Below are 26474 nucleotides of genomic sequence, written 5' to 3'. Positions count from 1 at the left end.
TAGCAGCCCCTGAGGCTGACCGTCTCCGACGCTGGCGCGGACAGGTCTCCTCGCATGTTTGCTCTAGCTTGTGGAGATGATACAACATGATTTGCTCCAGCTTTCCATATGTGACACCAGATGCTATCTTTTGGGCATACTTGTTGTCGTCTAGTGGGAAAATAAATATATTGGAGATTACTTCTTGAGTGTGACACCAGTACTTAACCATACTCCACAAATATTTGGAAGCAGGGCACAAATGGAATAAGTGCTCCGTAGGTTTGTTTCTTTAGCACTCTACAAATATTCAGATTTAGGGGATAAGTATCCTGATGCAGTCGAAGCTGAGCTTCTTGCTACCAGAGAAGGACGCCATGGCCCTGCAGTAGAGAGAAACTCAACCGGGGAGCCTCCGAATTGACTATGCTGAGCTGAACAAGGCGTTGGAGGGCACTAGGTACGATCGGTATCATCTCCAATACGTTGTGAAGTATTTTGCCTTGGGTGATGAACGTAGTGCACTGAGGAGATTATAAAAATAACCAAAGCTTTGGTAATGTTTATCTATAATGTTGAAATGCACTCCTCAGTTTCGTTGGGCCATTTGGTCTCTTCAGAATTTGAACAGCCTTGGGGGCTGGCCGGCAAAGACTGAACCTGTTCTTCTTTCTCTTAATGATAGTCTGAAACAGTCACTTCGGAAGGAAACTTAAAGTTGCAGGTCACAATAAACATCATCATCATCATAACAATGCTAATGAACTGAGATTATTAATGCCAGGGGGAGGCCAGTGGCTTGTCCTTCGACCCGAGAATTTAGAATTTTATTATTTCAGGATTCGAACAGTCTTCAACAGGAAGAGGGCAAAGCTAGACACTGAACTTGATGTTCAGAAATGCTAGTAGGGAATTGAAGACGAAAGATCATGAGAACACCGAGAAGAGCGTCAAAACCTTACTGGAATCCAAATCACAACAAAATATAACAGCTAGTGACTAAAAAACACGCATGTCGATTCCTCCAAAAAAAAACACATGTTTCTTCAGGGATTTTCTCTTCAACTGGTGTCGTGTGTTTTCGTACCAGTGTTGGTGACATGAGATGCCACAGCAGGCCCAAGACCTCTTTGAGCAGCGTCAAGGGTGACGCCTTGCTTTTGTATGCGTCGAGCCCTGAACCCACAACAAACTTAGAGAAGGTTCCATAAGAAACATAATTCCAAATTTCGATTAGTATTCCTGATTTGTTCAGCCCGACAGAAAAGAAAAGCACTCAAACAGTCAAACGCGACCCCAAAGATAGACTAACAGAAGTATCAGTTCATGGAAATCGAACACACAAGCTGACCATCGACTTAAAAGTTAAAACTGAAACAATAACAAGCAAGATCAAGAGGACCATCTTGTATCACATTACACATAAGCAGTAAAAAAAAGTAACACAAATATTATTAGCAACTCGACCAGAATTAAAGCTAATAACACAAATATTCAAGAAGGTCAGAGGATAATCTTTATTCATAAATATCCACTGCATTCGATCTTTATTCAGCGGACTCAGCAACCCATCACGGCCAAGTTATAAACGAAGCTCTTGGATGACCGTTTAGCAACCAAATTCCACACAGGCGGTTGCTGATCCGGGATCTAGGAATGAACTCAATCATGCCACCAGTATAAGTCCTAGGACCTCCAATGACAATCAGCCGGTCACCACAGGCTCTGAAAGCAATGCCCCAAGAATCGTTTGACACGCATTGTTCAGGCAATTTTTCAAGAGTGATCCACCTATTATTCAGCTTGTCATATCTCTTCACATCCTTGTCACTATAATCAGCTGCATAAAGCTGATTGTTGACAGCGGCAATAAGTGGAGGAGCACCAGCAAGTCCATAGAGGCCCTCGGACATGTTGTCGATGACCCTCCAAGACCGCTGCTCCAAGTCATATTCCTCACCACATGACAACACCTTGTTGTTGTTGGTAACACCACCAATCACATAGAACTTTCCATCCATGAATGAATGTGCCAGAACACAACTTCCTAGCCTTATTCATGCAAGGAAGGGGTGTCCAAGTATGTGTCTCCGAGTCATACATCTCCGCGGAGCTCAGTATTCTTCCAGAGGAATCGCTGCCCCCCGCAACATATGCCTTTTCACCGACACCGACACTTGTCGATCCGAACAGGCACCGCGGCGAGTTCATCGGATCAGCCCTTGTCCATGAATTGGTTAGGATGCTATATCTGTACACAATGTGTGCCATCCCAAACACCAACAGCTCGGTTCTGACAGCAAGGGACTCCTTGTCAGAGCACAGGAAGCATTCGTCTGGTGGTATCTTGGGCACTTGGATCCAGCGCCCACGGTGTGGGTCGTAAGCATCCCACTCCAGAGGGTTGCAGGAGAAGTAGAGCCAGTACTCCGCCACGCCATTGTTGCGACGCAAGCGGTAGATCTCCCCATTGCGGACCAGCAAATTGAAGTCACGGTTCAAGCATGCCACAGAGCCATAGTCGGACCTGGACAGCCGTAGGAGGCATTTGATGAAAAGGCTACGGCCTATCCCACTAAGGATATCGCTCCAGGAGACGACGTGCTGCTGCCCTCCATGAACCCAGTCGCCGAGACGATGACCAGAAGGCTATGGGTTTCCATGGGTGCCCGCGGCTTCAACGTGTGCCTGCTCCTGCTCTGCCCTCACTATCTGACAAGAGTCAAGAGTTAATAGTTTTGCAAATCGGTAAAATTTCTCCTTTTTAAAGAGTGTTTCTACAATATGTTTTCTCCAAAATTCATAGAATTTTGGCATGCGACACAGTTCAACCTCTTTGGCATATTTTGACACGACATCCGTTTAGCTCCATTAGAGCATGAATGAAGAGTTGAAAATCAGGTTAAACTGAAGAATCCAAGTCCAATTAAATTAAAGGTGGGCATATAGATTTGCTACTAGCTTGGTTTAACAGTGAACATGGTAGTAGTAGTGTAGTACTGACCGGATTGGCTGGGACGCTGGGTCTGAATTCACTCAGTGTTTGACACGAAAAAGGAAAGACTAAGCTCATACAAAAAAGATAGATGTTTCGTATAAGCGTCTCCCTTTGCACCGGGGAACAAAAAGTTGCGGGCGTGCCAGTGTACAAAGTACACAAATACAAGAAGAGGAAAAGAAAATGTGTGGGGCCTGCTGGCGCGGCCAAAGTGATCAAGCGATCATGGTCTCCTGATTCCCGGGGGCCTCGGAAAGCCCCCGGTTAATTACTCCCGCGGATAGTACCGTGAGACACCTCCGATTAAGCTGCGCAGTCGTCGTCTTTTCGGTCTTTGCTTCGTTCCTCGGGCCCCTCCCGCGGATAGTACCGTGTGACGCGTGTTCGTGCCGACGAAGAGGGAGGCCGCAAGATATGCCTAAGCGTGTCCCGGCCGCAGCGGGATGTTGTTTCCACCGCCATAGCTACGACGAGTCATCGTTTCTCATCGAGCGCCGCGCCGCCTCCATGGTTACGACGAGTCGTCGTGACTCGTCGAGCGTCGCGCCGCCGCCGACGCGTCGAACGGACCATGTCGCCGAGTCTCGGCCAGCCCATGGCGCCTCCATGGACCGGCAAGACAGCGGCGAAGGAGACCTCGCGATGCGGCGAAGTGTCGCCCAGGCGCCGCTGATGGTGTAGGTAGAAGGGGTGGCGCACTGGATGGCGCCGAGTCGAACAACACGTGTCAACGAGTCCCGACCAGTCCATGGCGCCTCCATGGACCGATGAGACAGGCGAGTAAGGCCTCGTGATGCGGCGGTGCCTCGCCTTGGCGCCGTCGATGGTGTAGGTAGAAGGGGTGGCGCACTAGATGGCGTCGGGTCGAACGATGCGTGCTGCCGAGTCCCGGCACGATGGTGTTGCCGGCAGACTCGGCGACGAAGGGTGCGCCGGAGACCGTGCACGATCGACGGCCCCAATACATCGTCATCATGTGTGGAGATTGCGTCGGGGGCGCCCGTGGGCGGCAGCCCCGACACGTTGTTGCCGTCTTCGTGGTAGTTGTCGCCTTGCGCGGAGAGTGTGCCGAGGGCACCCATCCCCGGCACGTTGTCGCCGATGGTGTGTCCGGCATGGAGGGGCTGCCGGGGGCTGCACACGAAGGGCAACGCCGGCGTGAAGGGGTCGCCGGGGGCTGCACATGAAGGACAACCCTGACGCGTCGTCGCCGGTGGTGAGTCCGGCATGAAGTGTTCGCCGGGGGTTATACAAAGGGCAGCCCCAGCATGTCGTCGCCGGTGATGAGTCCAGCAACCCCGGCATGTCGTCTTCAAGAGCATCGAGGGCCAACATCGGCAGCCGGCTCCATCTCCGGCCGTGCAGCCGCAGCTCCAGCCGCTACCATCGGGATGTAGAGAGGAGGGCTAGGAAAGATTAGCATCGGTTCTCACCTTGGGAAAAGACGATCGGCATGATGTCGATCTTCGTCACCGGCTCCACGCGTCGCCTGGCTGCGTACAGGAGTCTCGGCCGCCTGCGCGAGCACTCCCGCTGCGTGCGTCTGGAGCAGCCTTGGGCTCCTCCTTCTTCCCCGGTGCGTGTGGGTAGATGGATGGATATGTGCCTCCTCCCGTGCCTCCTGCGTGCGTCTGGCCCCTCCCTGGCTGGAGGCCCTGTGTATTTATAGGCAGACAAAAAGGATACGATGGTGCGAAGCATCGGTTCAGCGCTCCGATCTTTCCGTTCAAGAAAACGCGTTTATGTCATCTATCCATCTCATGGTGCTTATCGCTACGGGTCGCGCACACGCCCGTACACGGTGGTCTCATACGTGCATATGGCTGCCAAGGGACCCGGCCGGGACGCACGTAGTGTACATCTACCGGTATTCGAGTGCGTACGCTTCCCCACCGGCCGCCGGTACGCGGGTATTTGGGTACGGATGCGTATGCCGGCTACGTACACCAGCTTACGAGTCTTGGGATCACGTACAACCCAGCCGGGTCGTACGCGTACATGTTGGATGTACCAGGTCTTGATCATGTACTTATACGTAGCTTAATCAAGTCTTGCTGCATGCATGTGCTAGCAACGTGTGTATTTTTGCCATGCGCCAATTCCAATATGCATGGCCACGCACTGCAATTGCACCCCAACGTACACATACATTGAGAACTTGGGCTAGCTAATTAATTAACCGGCCATTAGCCCATAAAAAAATCTTTCGGTCAGGATGTTCAATGTACGTACACTGTGCACGTGTATGATACATATGCAATAGCCATGGGCACTCCTTGCTCCACACAAAATCATAGGCTCCTCCTGAAGTTATTAGGAAAGGGAGAAAAAGATTTTGGTACAGATTATCACCACACAACCTTTTTATTTCATACAAAATATAGTACAAAATCTCGTCGAACACTTAGAAGATCGCGAGTTGAATTCCGTCCGTCTGTGGAATCCGCCTGGTCCAGCCGCCTGCTAATCACACGCAATTTCTCTCTGACCTAGAAGGAGATGCAAGACATGGCTGCTGCTAAGCAGTGGAGCATGCAGTCGCAGAACGGATGAAGAGCGTGGAGAGAGTGAGGGATGAGTGGGATGTGTGATAGGACTGGTTCCTTTTACCACTGCGCGCACTGCTAGCTTACTTTGCTTTACTTTCTTTTTCCTTCTCTTTTTGCTTCCACTTTTGCTTTACGTTGCAGAGGGGTGCCAAATAATCGTTGAATCAGATTGTTCAAAGGTTATTGAAGCGTGTGCAGGTATGACTGACTACATGGTGAAGGAGGAGCTGCTGCACCTTGCTCAATGATACCGAACTGAATTTATACCAGTAAGTTACCCCTCTTTGTACTCATGCTGCAACATGTGTTTATTTTCAAGCACTTTAATTTCGTGGCTTTCTGCTGCAACAACAAAGTTCGCCACATATATTATTGGATATATATTTTGTCCAAGGTCCATTTTGACATATTTTTGGCAGAAGCTTATCATCTGTCTTCATGCAATTTTAATATCATACAAACTTTTTTGTTGCATGCATCATAGTTATGCAGGCAGGGTGTATATGCTCATTATGCTCTGTATCCTTGATGCAACTCTTTGAGTTATTAAAAGCGCCCTTTATCGAAAAAAAAATTGAACTACAATTTTTTGTGAGAGTGCATTTTCAGCATCCGTGTGCCTAGGCACCCTCTATGAACAGTAAAATAAAAAATAGAAAAAAAGTCAAAAAATTCTGAAACTTTGCAACATCAAAGATGATCAAACTTTGTAGGTGCTTGCAAGTTTTCATGCCAAAAAACCATTCGAGGAGCTCTACACACGAAAAAGAGTTCAGTGCGTGAAGTTTTGAGCACTTTTAGCACTGAAATCTGAAACTCGTTTGTACACCTTTCTCAACATGATATTTTGGCATGAAAACATGCAAAGACCTACAAAGTTTTACCATCTTTGATGTTGCTAAGTTTCAGAGTTTTTTTCTATTTTTTTATTTTACTGTTCGTAGAGGGTGCCTAGGCACCAGGGAGCTATCACACCTCTTTTTTTTGGCTTCCCTTATAAGAATTTGAAAGCCCACACTTTTGGGGCAGCAGCTCTATAATCTGACTCTAAGCGCAACAGACAGTCAAGCAGCTCTTTGGGGACATAACCGAACCCGCCTACCTCCTGTAGTAATGAATGGATGTTATAGATATGACTTCTGCGGTACAATATCGCTACAATACTTTCAATTGTAATTTTTTTCACGTGTGGGACGTTGAATGATACCATAGAGAAACCACCTGATTATATCTTGACAACTGAGCCAGTATAGGAAAAGATTTGTACTTCTGGAATCTAATGTAATGCCTACAACGACTTGAGCATCTTGTAATGGCTACAACGACCCAAAAGGAGATGTCTGACAGAGGATGCAAATGGATATTTATCAATGTTCCAAAGAAATAGCAGGAGCTATGCCATACAAATATTTATGTATATGTACCAGATTGCCAACCAGCAGCAACGAATGGTATATGGTACTATTACAGGTCATGAGCATAATGCAGAAAACAAACTACCATACAGGTTAATTATGTCATACAGACAGTCTCTGTATAATCATAGGAAGAAACAATAGTGTGCCAACTGAATGAACATTCAAGAGTCAGGACCAGCAGGCGGGGATGACAATGGCCGTGTGGAGATAATTAACATTGTTAGCAGGTGACTGTTCAGCTGTTGAGAACGCCTTGATCACTTGCTGCATAGTCGGACGGTGTGCCGGATCAGGTTCTATGCACCAAACCGCGACCGAAATTACTTTGAATATTTTGCGGGCGATTTCAGCTTCAGGAAGTGGGAGTCGGGTGTCCAGGAAATTTACAAGTGATGTACTTTGGCTGTTGTTGTCCATGGATGAAAGAAAATCACCTGGATGATGTCCCATGAACAACTCTAGAACCAGCACTCCAAAGCTATAAACATCACACTTCTCTGTCACTCTAGTTGTGTATGCAAGTTCTGAAGAAACATAAACACCAAAATTAATTTTGATAGCCATCTGTTTTACAGTAATGCAAAAGACATGGCTTCCTTAAAAATATGCCAATGGTGCGTCAATATTCGGACTCATATTCATTAAGATAATAATAAGGTTAATGTCATTCCCGCAGATTAAAATATGTACTCCATGCAGAGAGGAAAATGTATATTTATGTAGAATGCTAATGTAGGCCGTATAAAATAGATAGAAACATGACATGGTCTTTATTAGTGTGGCAAGATTGTTGATGTAACCAACATAAAGATATAGTTTTACCTGGGGCAAGATATCCTTTTGTTCCGGCGAGACTCGTGCAGCTTGATGCATCCTTGTCTAGGATCTTCGCTAGACCAAAATCCGAGATGCATGCCTTAAATTCGACATCAAGCAAAACATTGCTACTTGTTATATCACGGTGGACTATCGGTGCAAAGCAGTCGTGATGCATGTAAGACAAAGCATGAGCAACATCCCAAATAATATTTAACCTTTTCATCCAACCTAATTCATTTGCAGTTTCCTTGCCCCTCAAAGATGCTGCTAAGCTCCCTCCATTCATGTAATCATACACAAGGAATCGTCCTTGGGGTGCAGAGCAGTAACCAAGTAACTTTGCAATGTTGCGATGTCGAATATGCATCAACGCATGTATTTCACGGTTAAATTGCTCATCATCTTCCACCATATGTATCTTCTTCACTGCAAATAATTCTCCTGTTGGTAACTGAGCTCTATACACAGATCCATTTCCTCCAGATCCAACGCAATAAGCTTCGCTGAAATTGTTTGTGACATCAACAATTTTCTTGTACACATCTTCCCCATCAAAATTCCAGATGGCAAACAAATTGGTTTGTTGTACTACATTTGTAGTTTCTGCTTGGGGTTTCTTCTTTTTGCATTGCCATGTTATTAGTGTAGTGAGAAACACAAATGATACAATGGTCGGTATGATAGCTAGTAAAATAGCTCTAGAATTATTTCCTTGTCCACTACTTTGAGGAAGATCGCAAGGGGGCAAACCTTTCACGACACCACATAATTTGTTATTATGCCAGAACCATTTGACAGGAGCTTCTTCAAAAAGTCTAGTATATGGCACTGACCCTTCCAATTTGTTGTATGAAACGTCCATGGATCGGAGGCTGTTCATGCTTTGAAATGATGGTGGAATGCCACCGTCCAATGCATTGTGAGAAAGATTCAAAACTTCAAGCATACCAAGACCACCTAGTAGACTTGGAATAGTACCATCAATTGAATTGTCACTTATATCCAACAAATCTTGTAGGTTTACCAACACTCCTAGTTCAATAGGAATGGTACCATTGAGTTGGTTATGGCACAATTTTAGGAAGTGGATCTTTAGGCAACGCCCAATTGATCCTGGTATCTGCCCAACTAGATTGTTTGATGATAAATCTAGGTACTCCAAGTTCTTTAGTGATCCAATTTCTTGTGGTATATTTCCCTCGAGCAAGTTATTGGAAAGTCTCAGGTTGAACAACATTGTTACATTACCAATTTCTGGTGGAATCTGTCCTTCAAGCTTGTTTGACGAAATGTCAAGTATCCCCAACTTGGATAATTTCCCTATGCTTGATGGTATTACTCCAATTATTCTATTGTTTGATGCACGTAGCATAGTAAGTTTGTAGCACTCGCCCCAGAGATGAGATAATTTACCAAATAGTTTATTTGAACTGATATCAATATAAACAAGATTTGGATAAGCTCCCATCTTGGTGATATCTCCTTTGAGGTTATTTTTTTCAAGTCGAAGCCAAACTAGGCTTGAACAACTTAGCAAGCTTGATGGGAAGGGTCCAACCAAGTTGTTGCTTGCAACAGCAAAATGTTGTAGCCGACCTCCCACACAAAGTCCAGACGGCAAGGTACCAGAGAGGCTGTTAAAAGCCAGATCCAATATAGGTAGACTCAAATTCCCTATATTATTTGGGATGGAACCAGAGAGTGTGTTTTGACCAAGTGCCAAGGCTTGTAAGTTCCACAACCAACCCAGTTCTCGTGGAATTTGCCCGGAAAGTTGGTTTTGGCCAATGTACAAGCTAGTGAGTTTTGTCAAATTTCCTAAGATATTTGGGATGGAACCTATTATCTTATTGTAGCTAAGTCTCAAGTCCATTAGGTTGACCAAATGACCAAGTTCTCGAGGGACGTGTCCAAAAAGTTGGTTGTAGGAAAGGTGTAAGGTAGTGAGTTTTGTCAAATTCCCTAGGATATTTGGGATGAAACTTGTTAGTGTGTTACTGCCAAGCTCCATGAGCTCTAAGTTCAACAACCTACCTAGTTCTTGTGGAATTTTCCCCGAAAGTTGGTTCTCGCCAAGCTGCAAAATAGCGAGTTTTGTTAAATTTCCTAGGCTATTTGGAATGGAACCTATATGCTTGTTGTAGTTAAGGTTCAAGTCCTTTAAGTTAACCAAATGACCAAGTTCCTGCGGAATTTTCCCAGAAAGTTGATTTTGGCTAAGGTACAAGGTAGTCAATTTTGTCAAATTTCCTAAACTCTTTGGGATGGAACCTGAGAGTGTGTTCTCATTAAGAGCCAAGTTTTCTAAGTTCACCCCGTAACCTAGTTCTCGTGGAATTTTCCCAGAAAGTTGGTTCTGGAAAAGGTACAAGGTAGTGAGTTTTTTTAAATTGCCTAGGTTGTTGGGGATGGAACCTGTCAGTGTGTTGTTGCTAAGATCCAAGTTCTCTAAGTTCGATAACGAACCTAGTTCTCGTGGAATTTCCCCAGAAAGTTGGTTACAGTAAAGGTACAAGGTCGTGAGTTTTGTCAAATTACCTAGGCAAATTGGGATGGAACCTTTTATTGTGTTGTTGCTAAGCTCCGGGTACTCTAAGTTGACCAAATGACCTAATTCTGGGGGAATGTGGTCGGAAATTTGGTTATGAGGAAGGTACAAGCTAGCGAGTTTTGTTAGATTTCCTAGGTTGTTTGGGATGGAACCTGTTAGTGCGTTATTTGTAAGAGACAATTCCTCTAAGTTTACCAAATAACCTAGTTCTTGAGGAATATGGCGAGATAGTTGGTTACTGTAAAGGTACAACATAGTGAGCTTTGTTAAATTGCCTAGGCTGTTTGGGATGGAACCTGTTAGCATGTTGCTATCGAGATCTAAGATCTCTAACTGCAACAACCAACCTAGTCCTCCTGGAATTTGCCCGGAAAGTTGGTTCACGTCAAGGTACAAGGTAGTGAGTTTTGTCAAATTTCCTAAACTGTTTGGGATGGAACCTATCAGCTTGTTGTAGCTAAGTCCCAGGTCCTCTAAGTTGACCAAATGACCAAGTTTTTGAGGGATGTGTCCAGAAAGTTGGTTGCGGTAAAGGTATAAGGTAGTGAGTTTGGTCAAGTCATGTACACTGCTTGGGATCGAGCCCGAAAGATTATTGTTAGACAAATCTAGCCTAACCAAGCGCTTTAGGTGGCCTACTTCAGAAGGGATATGACCAACTAAGTGATTGATTGAGAAGTTGAGCGTCTCAAGATTACTCATATTGCCTATATGCATTGGTATTTCACCAGAGACTTCATTTTCATGAAGCATTAAGACGCGCAATTTTGTGAGATTTCCTAGACCTAGTGGGATTGAGCCTCTTATCTGGTTGCCTTGCAGAAGGAGAGCGCGGAGCTCTCCGAGGACCTCAATACTGGGTGGAATGCTCCCAGCGATGTGGTTGTGCGAGAGGTCGAGGCGTGTCAGGGTCCTCAAGGATGAGAAATTGAGGGACTCCAGCGTCCCACCTAGTCGCATCTCGCGCAGAGAGATGCCACTGATCACCGGCCGCCGCCGGCGCCGATGCACATCGGTACCGCAAGTGATGCCGCGCCAATTGCAGGGCGATGACATGTTTCCCCAGGAGCGCAGGGCATGCTGGCTTTGGTTGTCGAGGCTTGCTTTCCAGACGAGGAGCGCTCTTGCTTGTCCTCCGGGCACCGCTGCTACCGACGCAAGTGCGACAGAGGAGGCCATCATCATCATCAGTATGGTTATCTTGAGAGAGGCAAGCATTTTGGGTGGGGGCTCCATCTCCGTGTCTAGCTAGCTAGGCTGGAATTGGCTCTTGTTGTGGTTCTGAGTGCTGATGGCAGCAGATTAAATAGTCGAGAACATATGTTGAGTAGGCATGTTCTGAGTGCTATGTTAATGGAGAATACATGTCAAAAAAGAGAACAACCGTGGGCACGGAAGTCTGCAGAACATGCCATGCTTGATGTTGAGTAGGCATGAGAGTTACCGTCAGCTCCAACTAGGGGTCAAGTCATTCGTGTCGGAGGCATGTGCATACTGATTTGCGGATGGATACGTTGCATGTCTCACACGGCACGACAATGCTGTACTAGCTTCCAATACTGGGATGGTGATAAGGTAGGCACGTAGCTTCCAAACATTAGATGGATACGTAGACCGAACCAGGTAGCAGAATTAGTGCTGTCGCTCTTGTTGCTTAACCCAGAGAACGGAAAACTATAAATTGTGCTACGGACTTTGAAGCATCCAAGACTAAAATAATATTCCCTCTGTCTCATAATATAAGACGTTTTTCTGACACTAAAACGTCTTATATTATGAGACAGAGGTAGTACTAGTTTGTAAAAAACTAAATGCCGATCCTGGGTCAAGTGTATCATGCGGTTGAACAAGACTATGAATCATTCAAGATTAAAATAGTGTCTGTAAAAGATTTGCAGTCAGTCAGTATATATGATGCAGATATATGCAAGCCTTCCAGATTTTCTGCTCCTGAAGGCCTGTGCAGTGGAGAAGTAACCAAATTTTTTCATCTCTTCACCGCACCAATATATTGTGCTAAAATCGTCTAACAGCATATGTTGCGCTTGCTCATAGTTTATTATTTTCAACTTTTCATACACAGGCTTACCAGTTGGTAATTTTACTAAGTAATCTACTTTATTACGCAAAAATATAATGGAGTGTCTAAAATTACGTAAGTGTGTTCATGAAGTGGAATAATACAGCGCCACGATGTTTTTTCGAGCGCAACGACCGTGAAGTCGTGAACACAACCGCGCCATGAACGATTTTCACTAAATAGTCCAGCACACCTTTGTCCATGGCCGTCTATCCGTATGCAGACCGTATGAGAGTCGGCAGAACCTTCCATGTGTGCCTGACGGAGAGTATACATTAGATGAGAGTTACGGCCAGCTCCAGCCAGCGGTCAAGTCATTCGTGTTGGAGCAATGTGCATACCGATCTGTGGATGGCTGTGTTGCATCTCTCACACGGCAATGCAATGCTGTAGGTAGATTATTCCAACACTTTGATTTGCTGCAGGTGTACACAACACACTACTTACAGCTACACAGACTGCTGCAAAGTGTTTGGCATTACGGAGATGATTTAACGGAAAAGGGTCAAAACTGAGAAGCGCTGAAAAATAGGGGTAAAACAGATTAGCGGGACTGAACAAAGGGCAGAAATGCAAAAGTTCCTAAAAACAAAATCATCGCGGCAATTCCAATTGCCAACAAAGAGTGTACACCCCCACCCAGATTTGTGCCTTGAGCTTTTGGATCAACCCAACTAACCAATTACTGGACCACAGAGCCTGCTCAAAAGCAATAGTTGTTGCCTCCCTCGTTGTTCTATGCCATCTGCTGTAAAATTGTAAACAGCTATACTTTCAGCCTTTCTGTTCAGTCGTCATCGCCGATTCTCTCTTAGCTTCAGGATATATCTGTATATAGTACTCCCTCTGATCCAAAAAAAGTGTCGTGGCTTTACACTTTTTTTTTGGATCGGAGGGAGTAGGTAATATGAACTATGTGATGGATGGGAATTTGTTGTATCTTCATCGGTTTAATTTTGGTGGTCTCAACTTGCAAGCTGCATTGCGTGGTTGTGAGTTGTGAGTGTGACACGGTGCAATGGTGTAGACGATGGTATTCAGGTAGTAGTTTGGAGAGGGTATTTACTCACAACTGAACTATTTGCTTTCTTGAGAGTCTGAACAATCTTCAACCGAAGGACAGAACCAAACAATTTTTTGAGCAGGGCGCATAAGCCAAATACGAAACATCTTTTTAAAAACTGACAGACATACATCCTGCCAAAAGAAAGGTGCTGAAGCAAATCTGAACAATCTTCCACTGAATGATTCTTCCTTTTTTTGCAGGAAATTCAGACTAAAAGAGGAGGCCCCAGGGGAATATATGATAAACCAAGCTGAATGTGCTGGTTTCCAAACTATTTCTTCTTCAGAATCCAAACAATCTTCAACAGGAAAAAGAATGTGTTGGGAAGTGACTTAACTTACAGTTTTCCCTGCAAACAAAAAAAACTTACAGTTCATCATGTGAATGAAACCTACTAGAGTAAATTCAAGTCACGGATCTGCCGAAATGACAGGAAGCCAGCATCACAAAGCAGAGTATATCAGTACTACTATGATGGCAGCACCACAATATTATCCACTCAAAGCACAGAAGATTTGTGTTTGGTTGCTGAAAAACGAAATGATAGTATCATGAGTGCTTTGGTAATTATATGGTACTCCAAGTTTCCGTGGATTCCCTGAAAACAGAAGAGGCATGGAAGAGCAGCAACCGAGTTTCAGTGGCCGTCCGACTCTGATCCACGTTGTGTTTCGTGCGAGCACACCTGCCACTGACACACATGCATCTCTTTGGACTGTGGTGCAGATGAATCGAGAGAGAAAGAGAAGCCGGAGAAGCGGCGAGCTAACGGCTCCGTCGCAGGCACCATCCTGTCACAGAGCTCGAGTGGAGTCGTAGCTGATTGACCTGGCAGTGTTGGGTAGCAGCCGACATTAGGGTGATGATTGGGGAGCATCCCCGTCCGCTACGTGGTCGGAAGGATGAAGATTGTCTGCCAGGCCCCAAGTCGAGTCCACCGGAGCCTGAAACGTCAAGCTACAACTACTGTAATCTGTTAGTGCTCTGTCTGTACCCAGCAAACAGAGCAAAAACAGAGGAAGTGACTGGCAAGTATTCAGAGTTAAAGAAAACAGAGGAAAGCTAGCTCCGCAAGCATACTGCCTTCACGGCTCGCTGATGATAATGCTGTCAAGTCGCTGGAGCATTCAGTTTGCAATCCGTCCTCCGGTGGCGGTAGGTAAGCTTCACAACTGATCATGCATGGTTACTCGCTCCATTTTAAAATACTTGTTTTTTTTAAGAAAAATGTATATACTCGTTCAGCGCAAAAATATAAATGTATATACTCGTTAAAGATACTTGTACTTTGATTTCGCTCTCTAGTGGGTGACAATGTCCGCGGCGAGCCGCCCACGGTGCCTGATATGATTACCATTTTAAGAGCTATGATTTTTGTTTTCAAAGTTTGTTTGGAAGCTGTTTAGACTTATTTAGAGAAATTTCTGGAAGTCATAAAAATAATTAAGAACGAGAAAACAGAAAAAGGGGAAAGTGTATGGTGATGAGGTCCTTTGTCGCGTGAAAAAGGGATTTACTTTGATTGGTGCCAACACAGAGAGTCTGGCTGGGCGGCGGAACAGAGCAGCAGCAGCAGCAGCAGCATATATAGGAGGAGCAGGGGAGCAAGACTTGAGAGAAGCAGAGCAGGGACCGCCAAATGGTGCGGGCGGGAGATGTTGATGATTCCGCCGGCTCATTTTCAACTTCCCATCGACTTTGTCTCATCAAACAAGAGCTTGGGATGTCTTGGGTGTTTCTTTGTCACTCCTTTCCACTCCTATTTTGTTTCATCACTCACTGCATCATGTACGGCGTCCTCCTTAAGACGTGGAAGGGACTGGATTGTGCGGCTAAAGCCATTTGTATCCTTACTGCAGCTGGCGGAACTCGAGGCGAGGCAGAGCTCCCTCTTGTATTTGCAGCCCGGCCAGGACTTCCACAACGACAAATAGGCACTGCAGGCTTCTGAGTGTCGGCCTCTCGGTGTGATGGCAACTATCATCGTCTCGCCAGACACAGGTGACTACGTCACGGGGATGCCGGAACACTTCAACGAGAAAGAAGAACAAAACCGGTAACGAGGGTAACTATATAGTGAGCATGTGCATGACTCAGGAGGATACCGGCACACCTCGGGTTTTGTAAAATATCAAAAAACAAAGGGAACATCACATGATAACCAATGATTCACTTGAATGTCACTCGTGTAATCATAGGGATCGATATGGACGTCCACAGTTTTGCTATTGGTCATTGAACGAAGGAGTTTCGTTCATGTCTATGTTTTATCGAACCTACGGGGTCACAAGCTTAAGATATTCACGATCTGCTGAGTCTTAGTAGGACAAGAACATCGAGGATTTATTTGTAGAATTGTTTTATTAATATTCAGAATAGTTCCGAGAGAAAGCAGACGCGTTTCGGGGTCACTGGAAGGGTTTCAGAGTTTATTGGGCAATACCAAATATTCCCAATAAATAATATATAGGTCAAAAATCTTTACGGTGATGTTAAATTAATAATAAAATACTTTTATAATTAATTAAATATCAACGGGTCTTAAAAGGCCAAATGGCGGAAGACCACTTGGGCCACTTGGGCCTAAGAAGGGTGGCGCCCCCTTCTCCCCATGGAAAGGGGAAATGGAGGCCGAATTGGAGGTGGCCCCCCTCCTCCTTGGCCGGCCAAGGGAGGAGACTCCCCCCTTGTGGCGCCCCCTCTGTTGGGGAACGAAATAATTTTAAAAAAATTTCTACGCACACGCAAGATCATGGTGATGCATAGCAACGAGAGGGGAGAGTGTGATCTACGTACCCTTGTAGATCTACGCACACGCAAGATCATGGTGATGCATAGCAAGATCATGTCCAAGTCCTAGTAGGAGTCCACCAAGAGGGGAGGAAGGGAGAAGGAAGTGGAGGAGAAGGAAAGGTGGCCGGCCCCCTTTTCCCTAGTCCAATTCGGACTAGAGGGGAGGGGGGCGCAGCAGGCCCTTTCTCCTCTTCCCACTAAAGCCCATCAAGGCCCAATACTTCTCCCGGCGAATTCCCGTAACTCTCCGGTACTCCGAAAAATACCCGAATCACTCGGAACCTTCCCGATGTCCGAATATAGTCGTCCAATATATCGATCTTTACGTCTCGACCATTTCGAGACTCCTCGTCATGTCCCCGATCTCATCCGGGACTCCGAACTCCTTCGGTACATCAAAACTCATAAACTCATAATATAACTGTCATCGAAACCTTAAGCATGCGGACCCTACGGGTTCAAGAACAATGTAGACATGACCGAGACACGTCTCCGGTCAATAACCAATAGCGGGACCTGGATGCCCATATTGGCTCCTACATATTCTACGAAGATCTTTATCGGTCAGACCGCATAACAACATACGTTGTTCCCTTTGTCATCGGTATGTTACTTGCCCGAGATTCGATCGTCGGTATCCAATACCTAGTTCAATCTCGTTACCGGCAAGTCTCTTTACTCGTTCTGTAATACATCATTCCGCAACTAACTCATTAGTTGCAATGCTTGCAAGGCTTATGTGACGTGCATTACCGAGAGGGCCCAGAGATACCTCTCCGACAATCGGAGTGACAAATCCTAATCTCGAAATACGCCAACCCAACATCTACCTTTGGAGACACCTGTAGAGCTCCTTTATAATCACCCAGTTATGTTGTGACGTTTGGTAGCACACAAAGTGTTCCTCCGGTAAACGGGAGTTGCATAATCTCATAGTCATAGGAACATGTATAAGTCATGAAGAAAGCAATATCAACATACTAAACGATCGGGTGCTAAGCTAATGGAATGGGTCATGTCAATCAGATCATTCTACTAATGATGTGACCTCGTTAATCAAATAACAACACTTTGTTCATGGTTAGGAAACATAACCATCTTTGATTAACGAGCTAGTCAAGTAGAGGCATACTAGTGACACTAAGTTTGTCTATGTATTCACACATGTTTTATGTTTCCGGTTAATACAATTCTAGCATGAATAATAAACATTTATCTTCTGCCGTGGTCGGGTTTTGAGTCTTACTCAATTTCACACCTTGTAACACAGGCAAGAACTCTTTCTTTGACTGTTCCATTTTGAACTACTTCAAAATCTTGTCAAGGTATGTACTCATTGAAAAAACTTATCAAGCGTCTTGATCTATCTCTATAGATCTTGATACTCAATATGTAAGTAGCTTCACCGAGGTCTTTCTTTGAAAAACTCCTTTCAAATACTCCTTTATGCTTTGCAGAATAATTCTACATTATTTCCGATCAACAATATGTCATTCACATATACTTATCAGAAATGCTGTAGTGCTCCCACTCACTTTCTTGTAAATACAGGCTTCATCGCAAGTCTGTAAAAAACAATATGCTTTGATCAACTTATCAAAGCGTGTATTCCAACTCCGAGATGCTTGCACCAGTCCATAGATGAATCGCTGGAGCTTGCATATTTTGTTAACACCTTTAGGATTGACAAAACCTTCTGGTTGCATCATATACAACTCTTCTTTAATAAATTCATTAAGGAATGCAGCTTTGTTTATCCATTTGCCAGATTTCATAAAATGCCGCAATTGCTAACATGATTCGGACAGACTTAAGCATCGCTACGAGTGAGAAAATCTCATCGTAGTCAACACCTTGAACTTGTCGAAAACCTTTTTGCGACAATTCTAGCTTTGTAGATAGTAACACTACTATCAGCGTCCGTCTTCCTCTTGAAGATCCATTTATTTTCTATGGCTTGCCGATCATCGGGCAAATCCATCAAAGTCCATACTTTGTTTTTATACATGGATCATATCTCAGATTTCATGGCTTCAAGCCACTTTGCGGAATCTGGGCTCATCATCGCTTCCTCATAATTCGTAGGTTCGTCATGGTCTAGTAACATAACTTCCAGAACAGGATTACCGTACCACTCTGGTGCAGATCTCACTCTGGTTTATCTACGAGATAGTAACTTGATCTAAAGTTACATGATCATCATCATTAGCTTCCTCACTAATTGGTGTAGTAGTCACAGGAACAGATTTCTGTGATATACTACTTTCCAATAAGAGAGAAGGTACAATTACCTTATCAAGTTCTACTTTCTCCCACTCACTTCTTTCGAGAAAAACTCCTTCTCTAGAAAGGATCCATTATAAGCAATGAATATCTTGCCTTCAGATCTGTGATAGAAGGTGTACCCAACTGTCTCCTTTAGGTATCCTTTGAAGACACATTTTTCCGATTTGGGTTTGAGCTTATCATGATGAAACTTTTTCTTATAAGCATCGCAACCCCAATTTTTAAGAAACGACAACTTTGGTTTTTTGCTAAACCACAGTTCAGATTGTGTTCTCTCAACGGACTTAGATGGTGCCCCTTTTTAACGTGAATGCAGCTGTCTTTAATGCATAACCTCAAAAACGATAGTGGTAAATCGGTAAGAAACATCATAGATTTGCACTATATCTAATAAAGTACGGCTATGACGTTCGGACACACCATTATGCTGTGGTGTTCCGGGTGGCACGAATTTGTGAAACTATTCCACATTGTTTTAATTGAAGACCAAACTCGTAACTCAAATATTTGTCTCCGCGATCAGATCGTAGAAGCCTTATTTTCTTGTTACGATGATTCTCCACTTCACTCTGAAATTCTTTGAACTTTTCAAATGTTTCAGACTTATGTTTCATCAAGTAGATATACTCATATCTGCTCAAATCATCTGTGAAGATCAGAAAATAATGATACCTATCGCGAGCCTCAATATTCATCGGACCACATACATCAGTATGTATGATTTCCAACAAATCTGTTGCTCGCTCCATTGTTCCGAAGAACAGAGTCTTAGTCATCTTGCCCATGAGGCATGGTTCGCAAGCATCAACTGATTCATAATCAAGTGATTCCAAAAGCCCATCAGCATGGAGTTTCTTCATGCGCTTTACACCAATATGACCTAAACGGCAGTGCTACAAATAAGTTGCACTATCATTATTAACTTTGCATCTTTTGGTTTCAATATTATGATTATGTGTATCACTATGATCGAGATCCAGCGAACTATTTTCATTGGGTGTGTAACCATATAAGGTTTTATTCATGTAAACAGAACAACAATTTATTCTCTTACTTAAATGAATAACCGTATTACAATAAACATGATCAAATCATATTCATGCTCAACGTAAACACCAAATAACACTTATTTAGGTTCAACACAAATCCCGAATTTATAGGGAGTGTGCGATGATGATCATATCAATCTTGGAACCACTTCCAACACACATCGTCACTTCACCCTTAACTAGTCTCTGTTTATTCTGCAACTCCCGTTTCGAGTTACTAATCTTAGCAACTGAACTAGCATCAAATACTGAGGGGTTGCTATAAACACTAGTAAAGTACACATCAATAACATGTATATCAAATATACTTATGTTCACTTTGCCATCCTTCTTATCCGCCAATCACTTGGGGTAGTTCCGCTTCCAGTGACCAGTCTCTTTGCAGTAGAAGCACTTAGTCTCAGGCTTAGGATCAGACTTGGGCTTCTTCACTTGAGCAACAACTTGCTTGCCGTTCTTCTTGAAGTTCCCCTTCTTCCCTTTGCCTTTTTCTTGAAACTAGTGGTCTTGTCAACCATCAACACTTGATGTTTTTCTTGATTTCTACCTTCGTTGATTTCAGCATCACGAAGAGCTTGGGGTTTGTTTCCGTTATCCCTTGCATATTATAGTTCATCACGAAGTTCTACTAACTTGGTGATAGTGACTAGAGAATTCTGGCAATCACTATCTTATCTGGAAGATTAACTCCCACTTGATTCAAGCGATTGTAGTACCCAGACAATCTGAGCACATGCTCACTAGTTGAGCGATTCTCCTCCATCTTTTAGCTATAGAACTTGTTGGAGACTTCATATCTCTCAACTCGGGTATTTGCTTGAAATATTAACTTCAACTCCTGGAACATCTCATATGGTCCATGATGTTCAAAACGTCTTTGAAGTCCCGATTCTAAGCCATTAAGCATGGTGCACTAAACTATCAAGTAGTCATCATATTGAGCTAGCCAAACGTTCATAACGTTTACATCTGCTCCTGCAACAGGTCTGTCACCTAGCGGTGCATCAAGGACATAATTCTTCTGTGCAGCAATGAGGATAAACCTCAGATCACGGATCCAATCCGCATCATTGCTACTAACATCTTTCAACACAATTTTCTCTAGGAACATATCAAAATAAACACAGGGAAGCAACAACGCGAGCTATTGATCTACAACATAATTTGTAAAATACTACCAGGACTAAGTTTATGATAAATTTAAGTTCAATTAAGCAAATTACTTAAGAACTCCCACTTAGATGGACATCCCTCTAATCCTCTAAATGATCACGTGATCCAAATCAACTAAACCATAACCGATCATCACGTGAGATGGAGTAGTTTTCAATGGTGAACATCGTTATGTTGATCATATCTACTATATGATTCACGCTCGACCTTTCGGTCTCCGTGTTCCGAGGCCATATCTGCATATGCTAGGCTCGTCAAGTTTAACCTGAGTATTCTGCGTGTGCAAAAACTGGCTTGTACCCGTTGTAGATGGACGTAGAGCTTATCACACCCGATCATCACGTGGTGTCTGGGCACGACGAACTTTGGCAACGGTGCATACTCAGGGAGAACACTTCTTGATAATTTAGTGAGAGATCATCTTATATTGCTACCGTCAATCAAAGCAAGATAAGATGCATAAAAAGATAAACATCACATGCAATCAATATAAGTGATATGATATGACCATCATCATCTTGTGCTTGTGATCTCCATCTCCGAAGCACCGTCATGATCACCATCATCACCGGCGCGACACCTTGATCTCCATCGTAGCATTGTTGTCGTCTCGCCAATCTTATGCTTCCACGACTATCGCTACCGCTTAGTGATAAAGTAAAGCATTACAGCGCGATTGCATTGCATACAATAAAGCGACAACCATATGGCTCCTGCCAGTTGCCGATAACTCGGTTACAAAACATGATCATCTCATACAATAAAATTTAGCATCATGTCTTGACCATATCACATCATAACATGCCCTGCAAAAACAAGTTAGACGTCATCTACTTTGTTGTTGCAAGTTTTACGTGGCTGCTACGGGCTTAAGCAAGAACCAATCTCACCTACGCATCAAAACCACAACGATAGTTTGTCAAATAGACTCCGTTTTAACCTTCGCAAGGACCGGGCGTAGCCACACTTGGTTCAACTAAAGTTGGAGAAACAGTCACCCGCAAGCCACCTATGTGCAAAGCACGTCGGGAGAACCGGTCTCGCGTAAGCGTACGCGTAATGTCGGTCCGGGCCGCTTCATCCAACAATACCGCCGAACCAAAGTATGACATGCTGGTAGGCAGTATGACTTATATCGCCCACAACTCACTTGTGTTCTACTCATGCATATAACATCAAACCATAAAACCTAGGCTCGGATGCCACTGTTGGGGAACGTAGTAATTTCAAAAAAATTCTACGCACACGCAAGATCATGGTGATGCATAGCAACGAGAGGGGAGAGTATGATCTACGTACCCTTGTAGATCGACAGCGGAAGCATTATGACAACGCGGTTGATGTAGTCGTACGTCTTCACGGCCCGACCGATCAAGCACCGAAACTAAGGCACCTCCGAGTTTTAGCACACGTTCAGCTCGATGACGATCCCCAGACTCCGATCCAGCAAAGTGTCGGGGAAGAGTTCCGTCAGCACGACGGCGTGGTGATGATCTTGATGTACTACTGTCGCAGGGCTTCGCCTAAGCACCGCTACAATATTATCGAGGACTATGGTGGCAGGGGGCGCCGCACACGGCTAAGAATAAGATCACGTGGATCAACTTGTGTGTCTATGGGGTGTCCCCTGCCCCTGTATATAAAGGATGGAGGAGGAGGAGGAGGCCGGCCAAGGCTAGGCGCGGCCAGGATGTGGAGTCCTACTAGGACTCCAAGTCCTAGTAGGAGTCCACCAAGAGGGGAGGAAGGGAGAAGGAAGTGGAGGAGAAGGAAAGGTGGCCGGCCCCCTTTTCCCTAGTCCAATTCGGACTAGAGGGGAGGGGGGCGCAGCAGGCCCTTTCTCCTCTTCCCACTAAAGCCCATCAAGGCCCAATACTTCTCCCGGCGAATTCCCATAACTCTCCGGTACTCCGAAAAATACCCGAATCACTCGGAACCTTTCCGATGTCCGAATATAGTCGTCCAATATATTGATCTTTACGTCTCGACCATTTCGAGACTCCTCGTCATGTCCCCGATCTCATCCGGGACTCCGAACTCCTTCGGTACATCAAAACTCATAAACTCATAATATAACTGTCATCGAAACCTTAAGCGTGCGGACCCTACGGGTTCGAGAACAATGTAGACATGACCGAGACACGTCTCTGGCCAATAACCAATAGCGGGACCTGGATGCCCATATTGGCTCCTACATATTCTACGAAGATCTTTATCGGTCAGACCGCATAACAACATACGTTGTTCCCTTTGTCATCGGTATGTTACTTGCCCGAGATTCGATCGTAGGTATCCAATACCTAGTTCAATCTCGTTACCGGCAAGTCTCTTTACTCGTTCTGTAATACATCATTCCGCAACTAACTCATTAGTTGCAATGCTTGCAAGGCTTATGTGACGTGCATTACCGAGAGGGCCCAGAGATACCTCTCCGACAATCGGAGTGACAAATCCTAATCTCGAAATACGCCAACCCAACATCTACCTTTGGAGACACCTGTAGAGCTCCTTTATAATCACCCAGTTACGTTGTGACGTTTGGTAGCACACAAAGTGTTCCTCCGGTAAACGGGAGTTGCATAATCTCATAGTCATAGGAACATGTATAAGTCATGAAGAAAGCAATAGCAACATACTAAACGATCGGGTGCTAAGCTAATGGAATGGGTCATGTCAATCAGATCATTCTACTAATGATGTGACCTCGTTAATCAAATAACAACACTTTGTTCATGGTTAGGAAACATAACCATCTTTGATTAACGAGCTAGTCAAGTAGAGGCATACTAGTGACACTCTGTTTGTCTATGTATTCACACATGTATTATGTTTCCGGTTAATACAATTCTAGCATGAATAATAAACATTTATCATGATATAAGGAAATAAATAATAACTTTATTATTGCCTCTAGGGCATATTTCCTTCACCCTCTGTCCTCTCCTAACCTATATATACTTGAGGTATTGGCCCTTTTTATACACATGTTTTGGAGCATCCTCTAGTTCATCTAGTTCTAGTTCTACTTAGTCCTAGTTGACTAATTAAAGATCGACCTAGTTCCTCTAATCCTAATAATTAGAAGTCTAGTGTGGTTCTAATCTTCTCCCTCTAATTCTCCGACGACGATTAGCCCTGGATGGGGAAGCTCTGCCAGATCGTTAAGACCGTACGCTTGCAACCAAGTAGAGAGGTCGTGCTTTCGGTCTTTCATTCAAGGGTTTGTTTGAGGGCGATTCATGGGATCTTCATAACATATCGAGGGATTCCAAGTCCAATCTTCACCAACTGATCTACTTCCTCAGCAACTCCGGAGTCGGTAACGATCGTTGATCCAAACCCTATTTGCATTTTCATATTGTTCCTGGGTGTTCGTAGGGAATTATTTTTGTTTTCTACTACGTTCCATAACACAAAGAACTAATGGAGCCATATCAGATTTCATCTCTGGCCCGTCATCATTAGTAACTTCAAAAAGTTCATTCTGAAAGTCCTGGAAGTAATCCCAAAACACCTAATATGAACAAATCGTAGCATGAAAGATCGCCTTTTCTTTGCCTGTGCTACACATGCAACGCTCATGGACGATCTATGTTTTCTAAAGAGCCTACCCTACCCGGTTCCTTGTCGATACTCATATTGCAGGTAGTGGATCAAATTCACGTGAGACATTTTCATCAATGTCATGAAGGATTACAATGGCTGGCACCTGCGGTACAACCGCTCTGGACAAATAGGTTATATATGGTGGGTGCATTATGTGTTTGTGTATGTGTTTGATTTCACCGTTGTTCCTGATGGAGACCCCCTATGACAAAAAAAATGTGTCAGAAATGCGGTTTCACTCTTTTCCATCTAGAGGGGTACTCAACCGTCTTTTGCGATATAATGTACATATATGGGAAGCTTAGGCACACGGTTAGTTCACAAATTGAGTGAGACGCATCCAACTAGGCTCGGCCGGCGTCATGCAACCCATATCTATGATGTTCCTTTCTGAAGGGTTACCGTTGGAGTGTTCAATCTGATGCGTAACGTTTTGACGCATAGATTATGCAATATAATTTTTACATGCGTATTTTGCTAAAGTTTATGATATTAATTTGGTGTTCTACTTTATTTTGATTTTTAGTCAAATTTTATTTGAATTCCGGTCAATTCCAAAATTAATTTTTGGTTTGTGATTTTTGTCTGAAATTTTTGAGACTTTTTTTTAAATCGAGTTTCGCATTTCGCGCACGACTGGCAAAAGTTGCAAAACAGAATTCAAACCTTGTTATAAACATAAACCCAAGTGAAACAATGGCTTGATTATGTATTTTCAGTAAATATAGTGAGACTATTACAATTTCCTAGGATATGCACTAAGAAAATATCTTTACTTAGTGTTTTTGTTTTGTCATTATAGTATTTAACACTACTATTTGTAAATTTAAGTAGTGATACTACACAATGTTTAACTTATTTTACGGCAAAACTAATTAATATCTCAATATTCATATGTGGTTTTTCACATGAGGATCGATCCGAAGACAGTTACAATTTTTTTTATTCAGAATGAATTAAAGTACACATTTTTGTACTTAACTTTTATATTTTAAAAATTATTTGAACAAATGATGATTACTAAATATTATTTTTGTTACTATAAATATAGTAAACGACATAATAATATTATTAATATAGTTATATTATTTTACATTTAAGTTGCGTATCACAAAATCTTTTGCTTCTGCCAAATTTAAAATATGCATTCGTACATAATTTTCCTTGGATTAATTATTTTGTGACACTAGTATAAATTATACAGTGTGTAAGTTTATATATTAGTGTGTATATGTATGTGTTCGTGTATATTTTATTATCTAAATATCGTGGTAGATAATTTCAAAGCATAAAATCTATGTAATATTTTAATAGTATCTTTGAGTGTATTATTTGGTAAGCATATTTATAGAAATTTTAGAGTTAAGTGTATAAGCTGAAATATTATATCTCAAAATTAAAAAACCTTAGGTATGCATTTAGAATCTAATGAGATGTTCTTTTTTGGAAAGAAAATATAATGTTAGTTGTCTGGTCATGATTTTATGGTCAAGCAGAAGCCACTACAGATCATAAGAACACCATGCAAGGCATCAAACTTTTATACTCAAAATTCAAACACATAACATATTTTGATACCACGATATGTATGTGTTCTCATCTGAAAAAGGAAAGCAAGACTTACCTTGTTTGTTTTCCTGCTCGGAAGTAACTGATGGCAACATGCAGCGATACAGGCGAACTAGGGTGATGACAATCATTAGAGTGCAATGAGAAGCATCAAAACTTATTGTACTTCAAAACTATGAGAAATTAAGAACTACCAACTGGATGGAGTGAGGCTATGAGCTCTGAATGAGCAGTGGAGCGGTTGCCTGGATGGACGCATCAGTAGTCACACACCACACTCACCGCACCACCAGGTTATGCGTTTTAAGGCCTTCTATAATGCAAGATGTTTAGGGCATCTTCAATGTAGGGCGCTAGCAGGAGGCGCCGGGATCACGTCAGTTAATCCTGGAGTGTGCCTTGGCATCGGCGCAAAGGAGGAGTCACGCCTGGAGATTTTCTTTGTTGCACAAGATAGAATCTTGAATGCAGCGGCAGCTATTTTACGAGTTTGTTAGCGTCCGTATTAGCTGCTAGCATTGAATGAGGGAATGCTTAC

At 43.5% G+C, this 26474-nt stretch overlaps 1 protein-coding gene and 1 pseudogene across 1 annotated transcript; both read right to left on the bottom strand.

The window, feature by feature from the left end:
• Positions 1–1409: 1409 nt before the first annotated feature.
• On the bottom strand, positions 1410–4206 carry LOC123150039 (F-box/kelch-repeat protein SKIP11-like; annotated as a pseudogene).
• A 2754-nt stretch (positions 4207–6960) lies between these two features.
• LOC123148354 (probable leucine-rich repeat receptor-like protein kinase At1g35710) lies at positions 6961–11576 on the bottom strand. Its single transcript, XM_044567742.1, has 2 exons — positions 7767–11576; positions 6961–7468 (listed from the first exon to the last, which is right to left on the bottom strand). The coding sequence occupies exons 1-2, from the start codon at positions 11548–11550 to the stop codon at positions 7113–7115; spliced, it is 4140 nt and encodes a 1379-aa protein (XP_044423677.1). The 5' UTR covers positions 11551–11576; the 3' UTR covers positions 6961–7112.
• Between the last annotated feature and the right edge of the window lie 14898 nt (positions 11577–26474).

This window comes from Triticum aestivum, chromosome 7A (assembly GCF_018294505.1).
Source record: "Triticum aestivum cultivar Chinese Spring chromosome 7A, IWGSC CS RefSeq v2.1, whole genome shotgun sequence".
NCBI classification, from domain to species: domain Eukaryota; kingdom Viridiplantae; phylum Streptophyta; class Magnoliopsida; order Poales; family Poaceae; genus Triticum; species Triticum aestivum.
The sequence above is the reverse complement of the archived record's forward strand: the minus strand, read 5'-3'. Positions and strand labels throughout refer to the sequence as shown.

Excerpts from the sequence above, each read along its gene's own strand:
- LOC123148354 (XM_044567742.1), bottom strand. The coding sequence starts at position 11,550 with ATGGAGCCCCCACCCAAAATGCTTGCCTCTCTCAAGATAACCATACTG. Across the intron at positions 7,469-7,766 it reads AAAAGGATATCTTGCCCCAG|AACTTGCATACACAACTAGA; the intron begins GTAAAACTATAT and ends ATGTTTCTTCAG.